At 34.1% G+C, this 16,054-nt stretch overlaps 2 protein-coding genes across 2 annotated transcripts; both read left to right on the top strand.

Moving 5' to 3' along the window:
• On the top strand, positions 1–4,157 carry LOC102607867 (wall-associated receptor kinase-like 20). Its single transcript, XM_052440138.1, has 3 exons — positions 1–864; positions 2,450–2,512; positions 2,882–4,157. The coding sequence occupies exons 1-3, from the start codon at positions 96–98 to the stop codon at positions 3,943–3,945; spliced, it is 1,896 nt and encodes a 631-aa protein (XP_052296098.1). The 5' UTR covers positions 1–95; the 3' UTR covers positions 3,946–4,157.
• A 3,282-nt stretch (positions 4,158–7,439) lies between these two features.
• On the top strand, positions 7,440–12,600 carry LOC102608158 (probable mannose-1-phosphate guanylyltransferase 1). Its single transcript, XM_006486355.3, has 5 exons — positions 7,440–7,827; positions 9,040–9,173; positions 9,873–9,935; positions 10,034–10,273; positions 10,381–12,600. The coding sequence occupies exons 2-5, from the start codon at positions 9,063–9,065 to the stop codon at positions 11,050–11,052; spliced, it is 1,086 nt and encodes a 361-aa protein (XP_006486418.1). The 5' UTR covers positions 7,440–7,827; positions 9,040–9,062; the 3' UTR covers positions 11,053–12,600.
• Positions 12,601–16,054: the final 3,454 nt, after the last annotated feature.

Below are 16,054 nucleotides of genomic sequence, written 5' to 3'. Positions count from 1 at the left end.
ATAATTTCCTCTTCACCAACATTTGACGAAAAACCTCAGTTTATAAACAACATCGAAATCCATCTTCACATCACACGTACGGGCTCGTGTCTGAAATGGATCCTCCAACCAAGCTCCTCCTCCTCGTGGTGTCGCTACTAACATACGCCGGATGCGCACTCTCGGCCATCCGCTGCCCCAACTGTGGCACCACCCCAGTCCCTTACCCGCTCAGCACGAGCTCCTCGTGCGGCGACCAGGACTACAAAATCCGCTGCGACTCATCCGGGAACCTCCACTTTGACACCCTCAACAACTCCTATCCCATCACTGCCATCAACCCCTCAAGCCAACGGCTTGTGATCAAGCCCTCCAGTCTCTTACCCAACTCTTGCGTCACATCCGATCTTATGTCCCAAGGCATCCGGCTCAACGACAGCTTGCCTTTTAACATCACCAGCAGCAACACCATCATGTACATGAATTGTACCCCCACTTTGCTCAGTTCTCCCTTGAACTGCACCTCCTCCAGCTTGTGCCACGTTTACATTAATGGTACTAGCAACGCGGCGCCTTGTGAGGATGGGATCTGTTGTACGTTTAGAGCTGGCGGGTCCTCCACTTCCTATATGATAAGGGTCAGGCAATCCGGGTGCAGGGCTTACACGAGCTTTGTCAACTTGAACCCCAATTTGCCGCTTAACCGGTGGGGCGAACCGGGTTTGGAGCTGCAGTGGTTGTCGCCCAGGGAACCGGTGTGCGGTTCGCAAGCTGACTGTGACAGGAACTCCACTTGTGGGCCCGACGCAAGGGAGAGTGGGGTCAGGAGATGTTTCTGCATGTCTGGACTTTTGTGGGACCCAATCAAGGGCGTCTGCGCTGAAAGTGGGTCTTTCTTTGACGTTTTGACTGATTATTTTTCTGACAATTAGCACTTAAAAAATAGGGTCCGCCTATGTTGCAACAGTTGCAACATATAACAACTTTTGTTATTTTGTGTTTGATTACATTACACTACCTTATATTTTTTGGAAAATTCAATAGCCACTAAAGGTTACAAACTTTTACATATAAGTCCATTTTTTTGGAATAAAATGACATTTGAAAAGAATTTTAATTTATTATTATTATTAATATCATTATTATTATATAAGATTATTTCTATTAAATTTTATTATTTTTATTATTTTTGTTTTTTTAATTATTTTTATTACTGTCATTATTATTATTAAAATTTATTTCTTTTATTATTTAATTGTTATTATACTGTAATTAATTCATTAATATTAATATTTATCTTGTTATGATTAAAATTATTGTTATTAAAATATATTAACTTTATTATTTTAATTATTGTTGTTATTATTATTAAAACTTATTAATAATTTTTATTATTTTTATTATTATCATTATTAATATTATTATTTCAGTTAATTTTGTTGTTATTATTGTTACTGTTAATTTTTTTATTAACATTATTGTCATAATTATTATTTTTAGTTTTATTATTATTATTGTTTAATTATAATATATACAAATAATATTAGGAACACAATTAACAAATGATATTTTAATAACTTATAATAGTCTATTCCAATTATAAAATAAAGTAAACACATCAATGAGAATGTTGTTCATTCCGATTCCAATTCCTATAGCTCAAGTAAATAACTTATTCTAATTTAAATTCCTTATTACAATTCTAGCTCATTTCATTCTTATTTAATAAACACACCATTAGAATGTGTTTAGAACATAATATTGTATATTGTTATAATACTGTTCACATTAATTTATTACTTACTTATGTTTGGAAGTTTTAAAAGTTAGATTGTAGTCAATTATATAATTCACTATAGTGTGCTAACTTTTGTCTTAATTGAAATATTAAATATATTTAAATTATTTTTATTTTCACTATAATAATTATAATATTAAAAATAAATTATATTATAATATTATTTTGTTATATTATATTTATTTATTAATAATTAATATAAAATAATAATTAATAAATTTAAATAATGAGAGTAGATCTAGAAATGATAGTAATAATTAATAAATTATGAAATATTTATGAATTTGTGGAATAAATAAACGGGTATTAAATCATGCATTGTAATTGCCTAATATCAATAATAAAAGTTCTCTTAAATTTCATACTTATTCCTTATTCATATCATTAAACAACCAAGCTAATAAATAAAATAATAATAATTATATTTTTTCCTGGTATTTTAAAAAATAAGAGGGATTGCAATGAAAAAAACCAAAATAAATACACCCTGCCGTTGGATTTGCTTTTACCATTCTTGCCTTGGATCCAATGGTTAAATTATAAAATGACAAAAGTAGTGATACGTTGCAACTGTTGCAACATAGGCGGCTCCTAAAAAATAATAATAATAAAGAAACAAACGGGTAAATTGATTTGATTGGGCGTGACTTCTGATTTTTTTTGGTCCGGCAGAGATTACGTGTCAAGATCCTGGAGGTTGCGGAGGTTCATCTGATAAAACTGCACTCATAGCCGGTATGATGTTAGAGTATCGATTTGCTGACTTGCCTTCGTTATTATAATAAAATCTACTGCATATTTGTCTAATAATTAGATGATTTTATGTTTCCTTAATTATTGTTCTCGAATGATGAGCTTTTTAATCTTTTTCATTAGTTGGAAATTGGGGATTGATATATAGTAAACAACTTAGAAAAGCACTCCCTCGAATTGTATGATCAGCCTAATAATGGATTTTCAATGTTTCTCACATGATTGATAAAAAAAATATTGTCAATTGACAACGTAGACAAATTTAGACATCTTTTTTTTACAATGATCTAAACCTTATAGCGTTAAAATTGATCTTAAGGCTAAGCTCCTTTGGCATATATACACGTCTAGGTTTAACTACTGGCATTGGAGCAACGCTCATCGCTGCTGCCATTGCCATTTTACTCTACAAACGCCATAGACGCATCAAAGAAGCACAAGAACGTTTGGCAAGAGAAAGAGAAGAGATCCTCAACTCCGGCGGCGGAGGCAAAGCGTCAAAAATCTTTACCGGCAAAGAGATAAAGAAAGCAACGAGCAACTTCTCCAAAGATCGGCTTCTTGGGTCCGGCGGCTACGGTGAAGTGTACAAAGGCATCCTTAAAGACGGGACTGAAGTAGCTGTCAAATGTGCCAAGCTTGGAAACACCAAGGGCACTGATCAAGTCCTCAACGAAGTCAGAATCTTATGCCAAGTGAATCACCGGAGCCTTGTTGGCCTCCTCGGCTGTTGCGTAGAGCTAGAGCAGCCGATTATGGTCTACGAGTACATCTCTAACGGAACCCTTTTGGAGCATTTGCAAGGTCTGAAACCTGGAGGCAGAGGCAAACTCACTTGGCCTCGCCGTCTCCAGATTGCTCATGACACCGCAGAGGGTCTTTCTTATCTTCACTCATCGGCTACTCCTCCGATATACCACCGGGATGTCAAGTCCAGCAACATACTTCTTGACGAGAAGCTCAATGCTAAGGTTTCCGATTTTGGGTTATCGAGGTTGGCTCATACCGATATGAGTCACATATCAACTTGTGCACAGGGGACTCTGGGCTACCTGGATCCCGAGTACTACAAGAAGTATCAGCTGACTGATAAGAGCGATGTGTATAGCTTCGGGGTTGTGCTGTTAGAGCTCCTGACGTCTCAAAAGGCGATTGATTTTAACCGGGCAGAGGATGACGTGAACTTGGCAGTTTATGTGCGTAGGATGGTGGAGGAAGAGAAGCTAATGGAGACGGTTGATCCGGTGTTAAAAGAGAAAGCAAGTGAATTAGAAGAGGAAACAATTAAGGCATTGGCATTCCTAGCAGTCGGTTGCTTAGAGGAGCAGAGACAGAACAGGCCTTCAATGAAAGAAGTAGCTGAGGAAATTGAATATATTATCAGCATTGCCAAAGCTGAGACAGCAAAGAACTAGTGTTACTTATGGGTTTTAATTGCCGGTATTTTATAGCTTAGTTTTGGTTTGCTCGTATATTTTTCCTTTTCTTTTTTTCTTTTTTTTTTTTCAAGAATCAATTATGGTTTGCTTGTTGCATGTTGCATGTTGCATGTTGCTTGGAATGTAAAATCAGTAATGTCTTACGGAAATATGACGGTGTGTAAGAAATTGAGTTAAAGTTGTTGTTACCCAACCCATGTACAGGCAATTTCAGGTTTAATCAAATGTAACATGAACTGAGAAATTTATAACAAATGATTAAGGGGAACCAAAACCAAAATGATTAGCGAAAAGACACCGAAACCAATTCCAGATGCCAAAAAGAAGCAAGTTTATTTCCTCGAAATTAAAATCATCTCCTGATGATGTGAGTTTTAATCAAACGTAATCAACATCTGTTTTCTTATTATTAGACATATGTTACATACGTTCACATCAATTTATTAATCAAAACCTTTATAAATTGAGGATCGTACCAAACTATTCAGGATCGAATGGTCGCTCTAGGATATTAGTATCGCAAAGCGTGGGAATGTAGTTAATGGCCTGAAAGTGAAAGCAGATTTTGCGATTCACCATGAAAAGGCCACAAACACAGCGTTGATGTTGGTGAGCTTACTGACCATTCACACAATAACAACAGCACTTAAGCCGTTTATGTGATTGGCTAATTAGCCACCGCTGATGGAAGTTAAAACCACCTTTATTCATTTAACTGAACCAATATAATATATTTGAACGAACTCCGTTACATATGCATACCTGAGGCTGGGGCCGCGAGGGCGGCGGCGATGAGAGTGTGTGTTTCGCTTGGAGTTGGGAGGAAATGAGGCGAAGGGACAAAAGGGTTTGGGGTTTGATAAAGATGAGGAGTTAGCTCGATACGACGTCGGAGTAACGCGCAGATCAACTTAAAGCAATGTGGGTTCTCCATTAAAAGAGAATCGGGCCTATGGCATTAACAAGGAATTTGGGCTTTCATGGACTATATTTTTGTTACATGTGCATGTATACTTTTTGCAACCAGTAAAACAATTCTGTATAACATGGCTTATTTCAAGTGCGACCCCCTTATTTTTATTTTTATTTTTGTTATGCAAGCATGCTATTTGTGATATAATTTTTAATAGGATCAGTTTTAACTTACTATTAAGTCATGTATTTTAATAGAGTCGTTATTCAATTAATTGTAAAATTATATGTTTTAATAGTGTGTCCGTATTAAAAAAAATAATGAAAGTGTCCATATTTAATAATACATATACACACATATAGAAAGAGAGAGAGAGAGGGGAGTTATATGATTTGAGTCAAACTGGAAGAGGTGTTCCATCCTTATTAAGACACCAATTGAAAGTAGGTGATGATGGAAAATAAAGCCTAAAACACTTACTTATCACAATATTACATCATGTCTTAGCCTCTTGACCGGTCCACTTTTGAATTCTGATAATAATATTCTCTTTTTTGGTCCATCTTCCATTTGATTTATCATCTTACCTATATGCATTGTCTATAAAATCTTCAAAATATATAACAATTTTTTTCCCCAAAAGAATAAAAAAGCAAGAACAAACTATTTTCAACTCATTTGAATTGTTGAAAAAATAGCCGATGCCATGAATCATTCCGAGCTGTCCTCGCGCAGCTTTAGCAAGATTTGTAATTTTATAGTAGCCATGATATATGTATATATAAAAGGAATTAATATTTATTTATTTGCTTGCTGGGTGTGCAAAGCAGGAAAGACTTGCATATGACGAGATTCTCACATGGGTTTTCTGTCATTGATCTATTTGGTTGTGGCATAATTCGAATACTCCAAACCACCTTTTGTTTTTTGTAAGTTCATAAAAGAGAGTCATTGAAAATAGAAGTCTTTGATTCTGTCACGCATTCGCTTCGTCACTCCTCCTCAGTTGCTTGCATCAACAAAAGATTTATGCCTCGCTGAAATTTTATATCCATGCTTTTTGCATTTTGATCCTCAATGTTCCGTCGAGAATTCCTGTTCTTTTATTAATTTTAATGTCACTTCAATCAAGTTCAGGTACGATGTAATGTATGATAACACAACGTCCACGTTATTTTTTTTTCAATTAGAATGGTGGTACTTTTAACACTAGGCCATAATGAAATACAAGTTTCTAAAATTAGGCCGCCCAATTGCTTAATAAATGAGCATGAATATTCAACTGAATATTAAACATTTGACTTGCTTTATTATCAATGGGAACCCCAACATGTCAACTTCAAAATATAAAAATACCCAGAATTGAATTCAGACCATAGGTCGATTGAATGAACTATTAAAAAAAAAAAAATTCCTTAATTATTTCTGTTTTCTTTATTTATTGGTGGTGCTTCTTGATCGGCTTTTGCGGCCGACATCTAGGCTTTACTGAAATCGGTTTTGATGCAAGATTGTGTTTTCTTCAGTCATTACTGTTCATTAATCGGAAAGCTCTATTGATTTCATGCATATGAATCAGTCTCAATTAATTATCCATGATATATTAATTTTTTTTAATTTTTATTTCAAAAGAGTTATTAAATTATTGTTTTTATCATACTGTACATTCTAAATTTTTTATCTCAAAAAATTATCCTAAAGCATTCATCAATTAATTAGTGGGATTATACAATTAATTCACTTGCATCTTATAAAAAATTGTCAACCACTCAATTAATGACGCGTCATTTGAGATCAAATTTAAAATAAAAAATTTAAAATATCTATCATTACTCTTTTACCTACACATAATTTCATAATTTTAATAAGATTTAGCGTATTATTCATGTGTTTAACTATATTGTTTTCAATCAGTTTGGTGCATTAATGGTGATTTGTGCACCGGTTTACTATCTCATCAATTTTGGTATAAATTTATATTCGAGCTATGTAAAGTACAATATTATTATATTTTTATTTCATACTATTATTTATAGATCTTGAGTCAATTCTTTGATATAGTAAACATGGATTATAGAACTGCTCACAACTTATATATATATACGTGTGTGTGTATCAATATATATATATATATTTTTTCTTTCAATTGTTTAAAGATTGATCCAACTTGTTTTATGATGTGACATAACTTATTAAAATCCGTATTTACACAAGTCCCACTAGAGTTAAACTTACTATTTTTCATAATACAAAAGTATAAATGTGGAGTAAAGAATCTAAATTTGGAATATTCTCTTGTAGTCGCTGCAAGCTGCCAACTCGCAGCTATGAGATGGTACATGATAGAATAAATAAACCTTCGATGTGATTTAATTGATCTTCTGATATGATATCACCCATTTGCATTAATTTGGACACTAAGCACTTTATCTAATTAAGAGTGTCTATTTTCCCAATTTCTTTTTGAACAAAGACTTACATGTCAAAATTTTATTTCTTTTACTTTAAATCTCGAGTCCTTGGAATTCAGCAACAGACACTTCAGTGTGGTTACAGTACGAAAGTACAAATTTATCAGAAACCTGAACCTTCCAAAAGTCGAAACGACGACGAAATTACACTCGAAATAAAACTCTAAAAAGCCTAACCCAAAGCGGACGTCACCCGCACAACCAGAAGCAAGATTTAAAATTTTAATAATTTCTAATTTCAGATCCGCTAATCACACGTTAATTATTCGTCATGAATGTGTGCGCGTCTGTTCAGATAATATGTATAAATAAATAACCAATCAGCTTGTTATCTCAGACAACAAAAAGCAAAGCAAAAGCGAAGCGCGCGAAGCTCGCCTCATCCGTTGACTGAGCTGTCGGTCCCGAGTCACGACTCGCGACTCTTGTTTTTCAACTCAGTTGTTTGCCGTTCGGATCCGGTCTTAATTAAAGGTAATTCTTCAATTTTGCGTGTCGTTTTGGAGATCCGTGGTGGATTAGAAGCAATGTGGATAGGATTTGATTGAAATTTGGAGTTCGCGTGTTTTTATTGGATTGATTTGGTTTAATTATGATGTTTTTGGTTTTAAATTGTTGTAACAAGAAAAAAAAAGATTTTTGGGGGTTAAATCATGTGAATTTTGTTAGATCCGGCGATTGTCTGTGTTATTGCTTCCATTCTTATTTCTTTGTTATGTGTTTGTGTGTTGGTCTTATTTCATTGAAAAGAAATGATAGCAAGTTTGAATTTTTATGAGCCATTGAGGTCTTCCATTGACGTGCATTTTTGTACCGATCATTTGCAAAACTTGATTACTTTGTTGAGTTAGTATTGTCTTTTGTCATTTGTTTGATAAAATCATAATAAATGTTTCCAATTCTTTTCACAATCTTCTCTTTTTTGGTAAGATTTTTGGGGTTCTATTGTCTTCTAAATAATTCAAAAGGTGGTGATATGGCACTACGTTCAATGGCAGAATGTAACCACTTAAATGCTGTCACTTAGAAGTTGCTTTTTGTTCCCGTTGGTGATTATTTTTCGTGCTCTATCACTGATGAGTTAAGAAAAGGAAACGTTTTTCTGTTTCCAGCTGTTAAAGTAGGAAAATCTCACGGTTAGTGTGAAGAAAAATGAAGCAGTTCAAAACATTTTGTCGTTTACTTGATGCGATGGTTATCTTGAATTTGGATTCTCTATGTCCTATATGGAGTAACCGATCATAAAATAAGAACTGATTTTGTCGCTCTCATTCAATTCTCCAACCTGTTGTATAGCTGGAATTTGTGTCCTGATACCAGCTACTCCATTTGGAAGCATTTCCGCTAACTCTACAAGCGTTAGTTTTCATCTCAAGACACGTATTTGAATCTTTTGGTTGTTTTCTGTGAAATCGGCTTTAAATATTTGATGTTTGTTTTTCCTTGCATGTTTTGAAATTGTTTCAAGCTCAATTGTATACCTGTTGGTTCAGGTATGGCAACTTTCCCTGAAGGATGAGCTCTGTCTCTTAAATTGTTTCAGATCTATAAATGTTAATGTAGATTACTTAGGGAATTCATTGTTGTTTTCCTTTTTGTCACAAACAAACATAAGAGGGGCTGGGTTTCATCTTTTAATAATATGTTTCCATGCATAATCTGTGAAACTGATTGTGCGATGTACAGGATAAAGCAGGCTCCGTATCACAATGAAGGCACTTATTCTTGTTGGAGGGTTCGGAACACGGTTGAGGCCGTTGACGCTTAGTGTCCCTAAGCCACTTGTTGAATTTGCTAACAAACCCATGATCCTGCATCAGGTATAACTTTGCCAGCATGACCTTTCATCAATAAATCTGAGCTATGTTTCTTATGTCTTTGATTTGGAAGCACCTTTTACGGTTACTTGTTACATCTTTAAATTGTTCTTACTATAGCAATCTTTATCATCTTGGCTTCATTTTTTTTTTTTTTAAAATCCTGGAAGCTATAGTAAAACCTGCTGCTTTTGATTTTTCTGTTTGAGATCCCCAATCTAGAAGCAATCCGCTGATAAGAGAACCTGTAAGATGGTGGGCTCTAAGAAAAAGTCATCATTTTACCAACGGTTCTAAGAAAAATTCAACATTTTACCAAGTATTATATGTTTAATTGGTTGCCATGATGCACTTTGTCAATCCCAGTTTATAGAATTTTGAAATTTGACCTCTCTATTGGCTTTGTGCTTGCTTTTATCGTTGGATTTGAGGGGTAGCGTGTATATTGTCCTTCTTACTCCTCCTTTAGTGACAGACCAAACTGTTTTCAAGAAAAAGTTAAAAGAAAAAAAATGAATTTTATTTTGCTTAAAGGAAAAAAAATAATATTGGAACACACCCTTAGAATTACCAGAGATCTTATGACAGTGTTTTAATTTTATTTTTCTGAGAAGCTATGACAGTGTTGCTAGTCCAGTTCTTTGTTCAATATGGACTATATGTGCTATCATGGGCTGACATGTGTTACTGAAATTTCCTCAGATAGAGGCCCTTAAGGCAGTTGGAGTGACTGAAGTAGTTTTGGCTATTAACTACCAGCCAGAGGTGAAGGAACAATGCCATTTCTTTTGAACTCGAAAGTTGATTTAATAGTCTTCGAGGATCTCCGAGAGTGTTTATGGTGCTATTCCTTGTTTTCGCAGGTGATGTTGAACTTTTTGAAGGAATTTGAAGCAAAGCTTGGGATCAAGATCATCTGCTCACAAGAGACTGAGCCACTGGGCACTGCTGGTCCTCTGGCTCTGGCTAGAGACAAATTGATTGACGATACTGGTGAGCCATTTTTCGTCCTTAACAGTGATGTTATTAGTGAGTACCCATTTGCAGAAATGATTGAATTCCACAAAGCACATGGAGGAGAGGCCTCCATCATGGTAACCAAGGTAATCTTGATTGAAATTTCCTTTTAGATTATTTTAATTCCCCTTTGTTGGAAACACTGTGATTTTAATTCAATAATTTAAGCTATTTTTACCCCCTTATCTTGTAGGTGGATGAGCCATCAAAATATGGTGTGGTGGTTATGGAAGACTCTACTGGAAAAGTTGAGAAATTCGTAGAGAAACCTAAATTATTTGTTGGTAACAAAATTAATGCTGGAATTTATCTTTTGAACCCTGCGGTTCTTGATCGCATTGAGCTGAGGCCCACCTCCATTGAGAAAGAGGTCTTTCCAAAAATTGCTTTAGAGGGAAAGCTCTTCGCGATGGTTCTTCCAGGTTTCTGGATGGACATTGGACAGCCGAGGGATTACATTACAGGCTTGAGACTCTATCTGGACTCCCTGAGGAAGAAGTCCTCATTCAAGTTGGCCACTGGTGCTAACATTGTAGGCAATGTCTTGGTGCATGAGAGTGCTCAAATTGGGGAGGGATGTTTGATTGGACCCGATGTTGCCGTTGGCCCGGGTTGTGTTGTTGAGTCAGGAGTTAGACTCTCTCGCTGCACAGTGATGCGTGGAGTGCGCATCAAGAAACATGCTTGCATATCCAGCAGTATCATTGGATGGCACTCCACTGTTGGGCAATGGGCTCGTGTAGAGAACATGACCATTCTCGGGGAAGACGTTCATGTCTGCGATGAAATTTATAGCAATGGGGGTGTGGTTTTGCCGCACAAAGAGATAAAATCAAGCATTTTGAAGCCAGAGATAGTCATGTGAGCCACTGATCAGATTGCAAGTAGAGAATGTGGTCGGAGAGTAGCAAGTTATCCAGTCATTGTGCCCGGTAATGTGTTCTTTATCCCTTCTTCATCTTCTTTACAATTGTAAAACTCCGTGTGTTTTAGTCTTTTGAGTTGTGTGAGTTCTAAAGTTGAAGGCTTTTTTAGTTTCTCTTGTAAAATGCTCAAAATTATCATTGGTGTGGGAAGTGAAATTGTAACTTTAGTGTAGATAAAGATATGGCAATAAACCATCAGGTTGGTTTCTGTGTCAGTAATTGTCAATGATGTTCGTATAAATGCATTTATTTTTGTAATATATAAATTTTTTTCTCAACTTTATCAAATTCAATTGTCGGTGTGCTCAGGTTTCAATGATGTATCATTTTTTTTTTGTGGACCCTTATGTATAAATTGAATTTGAAAATGGGTCAGGATTTGGTGGACAGTCGACTTAAGCAAAAAATAGAAATGGATGAGTGCCTCAGCAGGTACATATATGGACCCTATTGTGCACATTTTTAATTTCATGAATGGGTAAAGTTGTCATACCAAAAGATACAAGCCATGGTGTCCAAAATTGATAGAATTGGTTGTCTTTTTGTGGTGGAAAATCATGCAAAGGCATACTATATACTATTTTGATGTTGAGTTTCACAGCACAGCAAAGCATAGCATGTGGGGGTTGCCAGTCGTTGGCAGCATTGATTGGCCTTGTCTAATTCCATTATCATTTCATTTAATATGTTGGGGATCCAAAGCATATTATTGAAAAAATTGTGGAGATTAGCAAGAATTGATCACAATAATGAGATGGCGATTGGTTAAGTGTCCATTGCCTTAAGACTATAGCTTGTGGCTCAAGCTATATATTTAACAATCAAAATCTTCTTCCTTGGCGAAAAGAACATATGGGTATTGAGATGAATAGATGGTTCCTTCCCATAGAGATGTAGTAAAATGATAGAATAAGGCATAAAAACATCCACAGAGGAAAATGGCCTCTCCCGAGTGCTGAGCTGTCTTTGGCTACGTTGTTAAAATGCAGAGTCGGTGAGAGAGATGTCTTCGTCTTCGTTTAGGCTTTCTCTTTGAAATATTCTGTGAAATAAACTCCCTCACCCACACCGATTCAGCTAACACGTCCACAGGCATTTCATATCCGTATTTGAAACGAAACTCGGCAGCTTCATTTCTTCGCCTGCTGAACCGATGTCCTCGCATAGGTCAGCTGTCATTAATTCCGGTTGGTAGCTAGCAGTAGCAATAGCAATCCAAGGTACTTAAATATTTGTGATGGGAAAAATTAAGGAATGGGACACGTTCTACAGCTGAATCATGGTGCCATTTTGTCAGAAATTTCTCATCTTAAATCATCCGCGAAGCTTCATTGACCTCAGTACCTTAGTCTTCCATGATATTTATATGAGATTACTTTTTTTCATTCTTAAGCAAGTCCCCAGAGGGCTTAGTTGATCCATATTTTATGTTTCATCGTTGGTTTCCTTCTTGTTTGTTACAAGAAATATATCGATTAATTCTGACTCTTTCTTTTTCTATTGATTCTTTCCCAGTTGAAATGTATGGATCCATGTATTTATGTGTTTGTATAAACCCTGTTATAGATAATGCCTCAATTGAGCCAAAAGTTGGCACAGATGCACGACAATGCAGCTTCTGAAATTATCAAATATAGGTAAGTAATAAATTAATCTGAACAATAATATGTTCTACACACACTTTTACTTCATCGGTCTAAAAAGGGCTGCCAAACTGGCTCGCTGGGGTGCCATTTATGTCACCATTGTGTTGCCCTTTGGGCTGATCATATCATTACCGATCATCTTTATACGCTTCTTTGTTTCTTGATTTTGCTTTGCCATAAACTTCTTTTCTAGGGCTCCATCTTTGTCCTGCTATAACTTTTTAATTATTTCAGTTTTCTTTTCTCCAAAAAATTTTCCTACTAATTAGTTGTGGATTTGCACCCAAAGAAGAAGAATAATAATAATAAATCAACGATTTAAAACACAACAATTTTTTTTTATTAAGAAAATCTAAGTACATGGATATATGCACAAAGAAAATCTCTTCAAAATCTCAAGAGATTATCTTATTTATTGAATCAAACTGACTGACAATAACACTAAGTTGGGGTTTGTTTTTTTGTCTGAAATTTGAATAGACTTGAATTAGTCTGAATTCTGAATAGATCTGAATGTCTGAATCTGAATAATATGTTTATTTTTTCGTCTGAATCTCGAAAAATAATTATTAAGTTGTTTGTTTTTTTCATCTTAAAAAACTGAAAAATATGTACTTTTACATTTGTATTCTTATTAAATTTGAATGTCAAATAAATAATATATTAAATACCACAATATTTTAACATTTATAAGTAAAACTATATTTAAGTGAATACATAATGATTTTGAAATTTTAATATATAAAATACCATAAATTTCAAATTTTATCGTATATAATATAAAAAAGAAAAAAACTAATAAGATGCTTGAAACAATTGATTTGTCATTTCATCTCGAAGTTGTCGCATGTAATTTTGATCTTCAATAGTTGAGGAGTTGATACCAAAGTGAGGAGCGATTTCATGACGGCTAAAAAAATAATGATGAGATTATTATGTTGGGTAAATGTCTATGGGTGAGTTTTGGGATAGACATGAAAAATAAATTATAAAGCAGTGATATTTTTGACATTACAAAGTAATTGACTTAATTCAGATGTCTCTATTAAGTAAAAAGCCAAAAAAATTGGCTTATTTTATTATGTCAAAATTATCTAAAAGGTCCCATTAAGTTATAAAAACAAACACTTCTAATTAACTTAATTAATTAAGTTAAGTCACTTTAAGTCATTAAGTTAAAAAACAAATGTCACACCAATTTTTTTGGCTTTTTACTTAATGGAGAAACCTGAATTAAGTCAATTACTTGCTAATGTCAAAAATATCTCTGCTTTATAATTTATTTTTCATGTCTATCCCAAAACTCACCCATAGACATTTACCCCACATAATAATCTCATCATTAGTTTTACTTATAAATGTTAAAATATTGTGATATTTAATATATTATTTATTTGACATTCAAATTTAATAACGATACAAATATAAAAGTACATATTTTTAGTTTTTTAAGTTGAAAAAAAACAAACAACTTAATTCTTATTTTTCGAGACTCAGACAAAAAAACAAACATATTATTCAGATTCAGACATTTAGATCTATTCAGAATTCAGACTAATTCAGATTTCAGACAAAAAAACAAACGCCACCTAAGTCCTTTTGTTTATTCGTACAAAATTTAGAAGAGTAACATTACGCTTATTAAGTAAGTACTTTGTCTTCTCAAAAAAAAAAAGTAAGTACTTTGTATTCCATCTATAATCTTTCATACAAAGTGATATTAAATGGCCTTTTGAGGTGCCATATTGACACTTTGAAGATGAAATACAAACATATTGAAACATTACTCATCAAACATAAAACGACTCAAATTTTACCAATTAACAAGTTATTTTAATGTTTCTTCCATATTGAGGAACTTCAAGAGAATCAATATTGTAATTTTCTGTCTCACTAATAAAAAACTAACCCAATTCAGTCAAATAGGAACATTCTCTTTCAGAGTAGGCATCTGCGACCATTGGTTTTTACCTAAAAATTTCTTATTAAAAAACTTAATCATTGTTTTGGGCTAGAATTTCACCAGGCTATGCGTCACAAGGGTTGGCTCCTTGATTGAAATAAGGCCCAAAAGCAGATTTAGGCTTTGGTATGACCTAAATAAATTCCTATTACACCAATTACAATTTTAACTATGGTTATTGTTTTATTGAGTAGTGTATTTGCACCTAAAGAGTAATTGCACATGTTATAAATAGTAGTGTATGCGCTGAGTGTACTAGTAAATAATGAAGAACCAGTAACTTAATGTTAATGTTTTAAGATTGTTATAATCTAGAAAGTGTAATTAAGAAAAATATGAGAAAATGAAATGTTTTTAAAAAAAATTGAAAATATTTTCTCAAAAATGTGCTTTTAGGAGAATACTAAAAATATTTTCTCAGTTGTTTTTGGGAATCATTTTCAGATTAAATCTAAAAAATATTCTTTTGAAGAAAAATAAGTTTTGAAAATATTCTTAACTTACTTTAATTCTCTCTTGAATTACTTAACTTAAAACAAAAAATGAATGCCCATAAACGAATTGTGAAACTTATTATTTATAGGCTTCATTTATCCCTTTACATTTATTTATATGCATACTCATATTAAATTTCATGCATGCTTAGCCATTCAATATCAACGCATACCTTGTCCATGGACTGAAGGTGGTGCATGTTTCACCATTCTCAGCAACATGCATTTAATTGTGAGACATGCTTATTAACTTTGCTAGCTGTTCTTTCATTGGAGGAGCTAAGATGACAAGAATTAAACATCTGGTACGAATGCCCTTATCGGAATGAAATCTGGGTTAAGTCGCACACGGATAATTACCCTTATCTTAAGAGAAAAAGTAGTACTCGATATCCTCCACATCCGAAAGTCACTGCGTGATACTCGTGTCGTAGCCCACTATTTTCGCACGATTAACTGTTGGCCACTTTGAATGTGTATAATGCATATATACTATCTAAAGGCTGAGGCAAAAACTCGCCTCACTCAAGTCTCTCAAACTACTTGCTTTCTATTCTATTATCACATATGGTTTTATAACTATGGAAACCACTTATAGGACAAGTTCAGTTTCGTCCGTAATAATACATGTCCTTTTCTAATTTAATTAATGTTAAGTCTAAAGGACTAGTCTAACTCATAATATACATATTTTATAGTGGATCTAAGTCGTTGTGCTGGGACAACCGTTACAGACCGTAATTTAGAAGGTATGGATACACGAAAATGAAACTCAATTTGTATTGAACCCTTAAGCTAAACCGATTTGGAGAACCTTACCCCATAACGGAATGCCTTG

This window comes from Citrus sinensis, chromosome 4, assembly GCF_022201045.2.
Source record: "Citrus sinensis cultivar Valencia sweet orange chromosome 4, DVS_A1.0, whole genome shotgun sequence".
NCBI lineage: Eukaryota > Viridiplantae > Streptophyta > Magnoliopsida > Sapindales > Rutaceae > Citrus > Citrus sinensis.
Note: the sequence above shows the minus strand (reverse complement) of the source record. Positions and strands in the feature narration are given on the sequence as shown.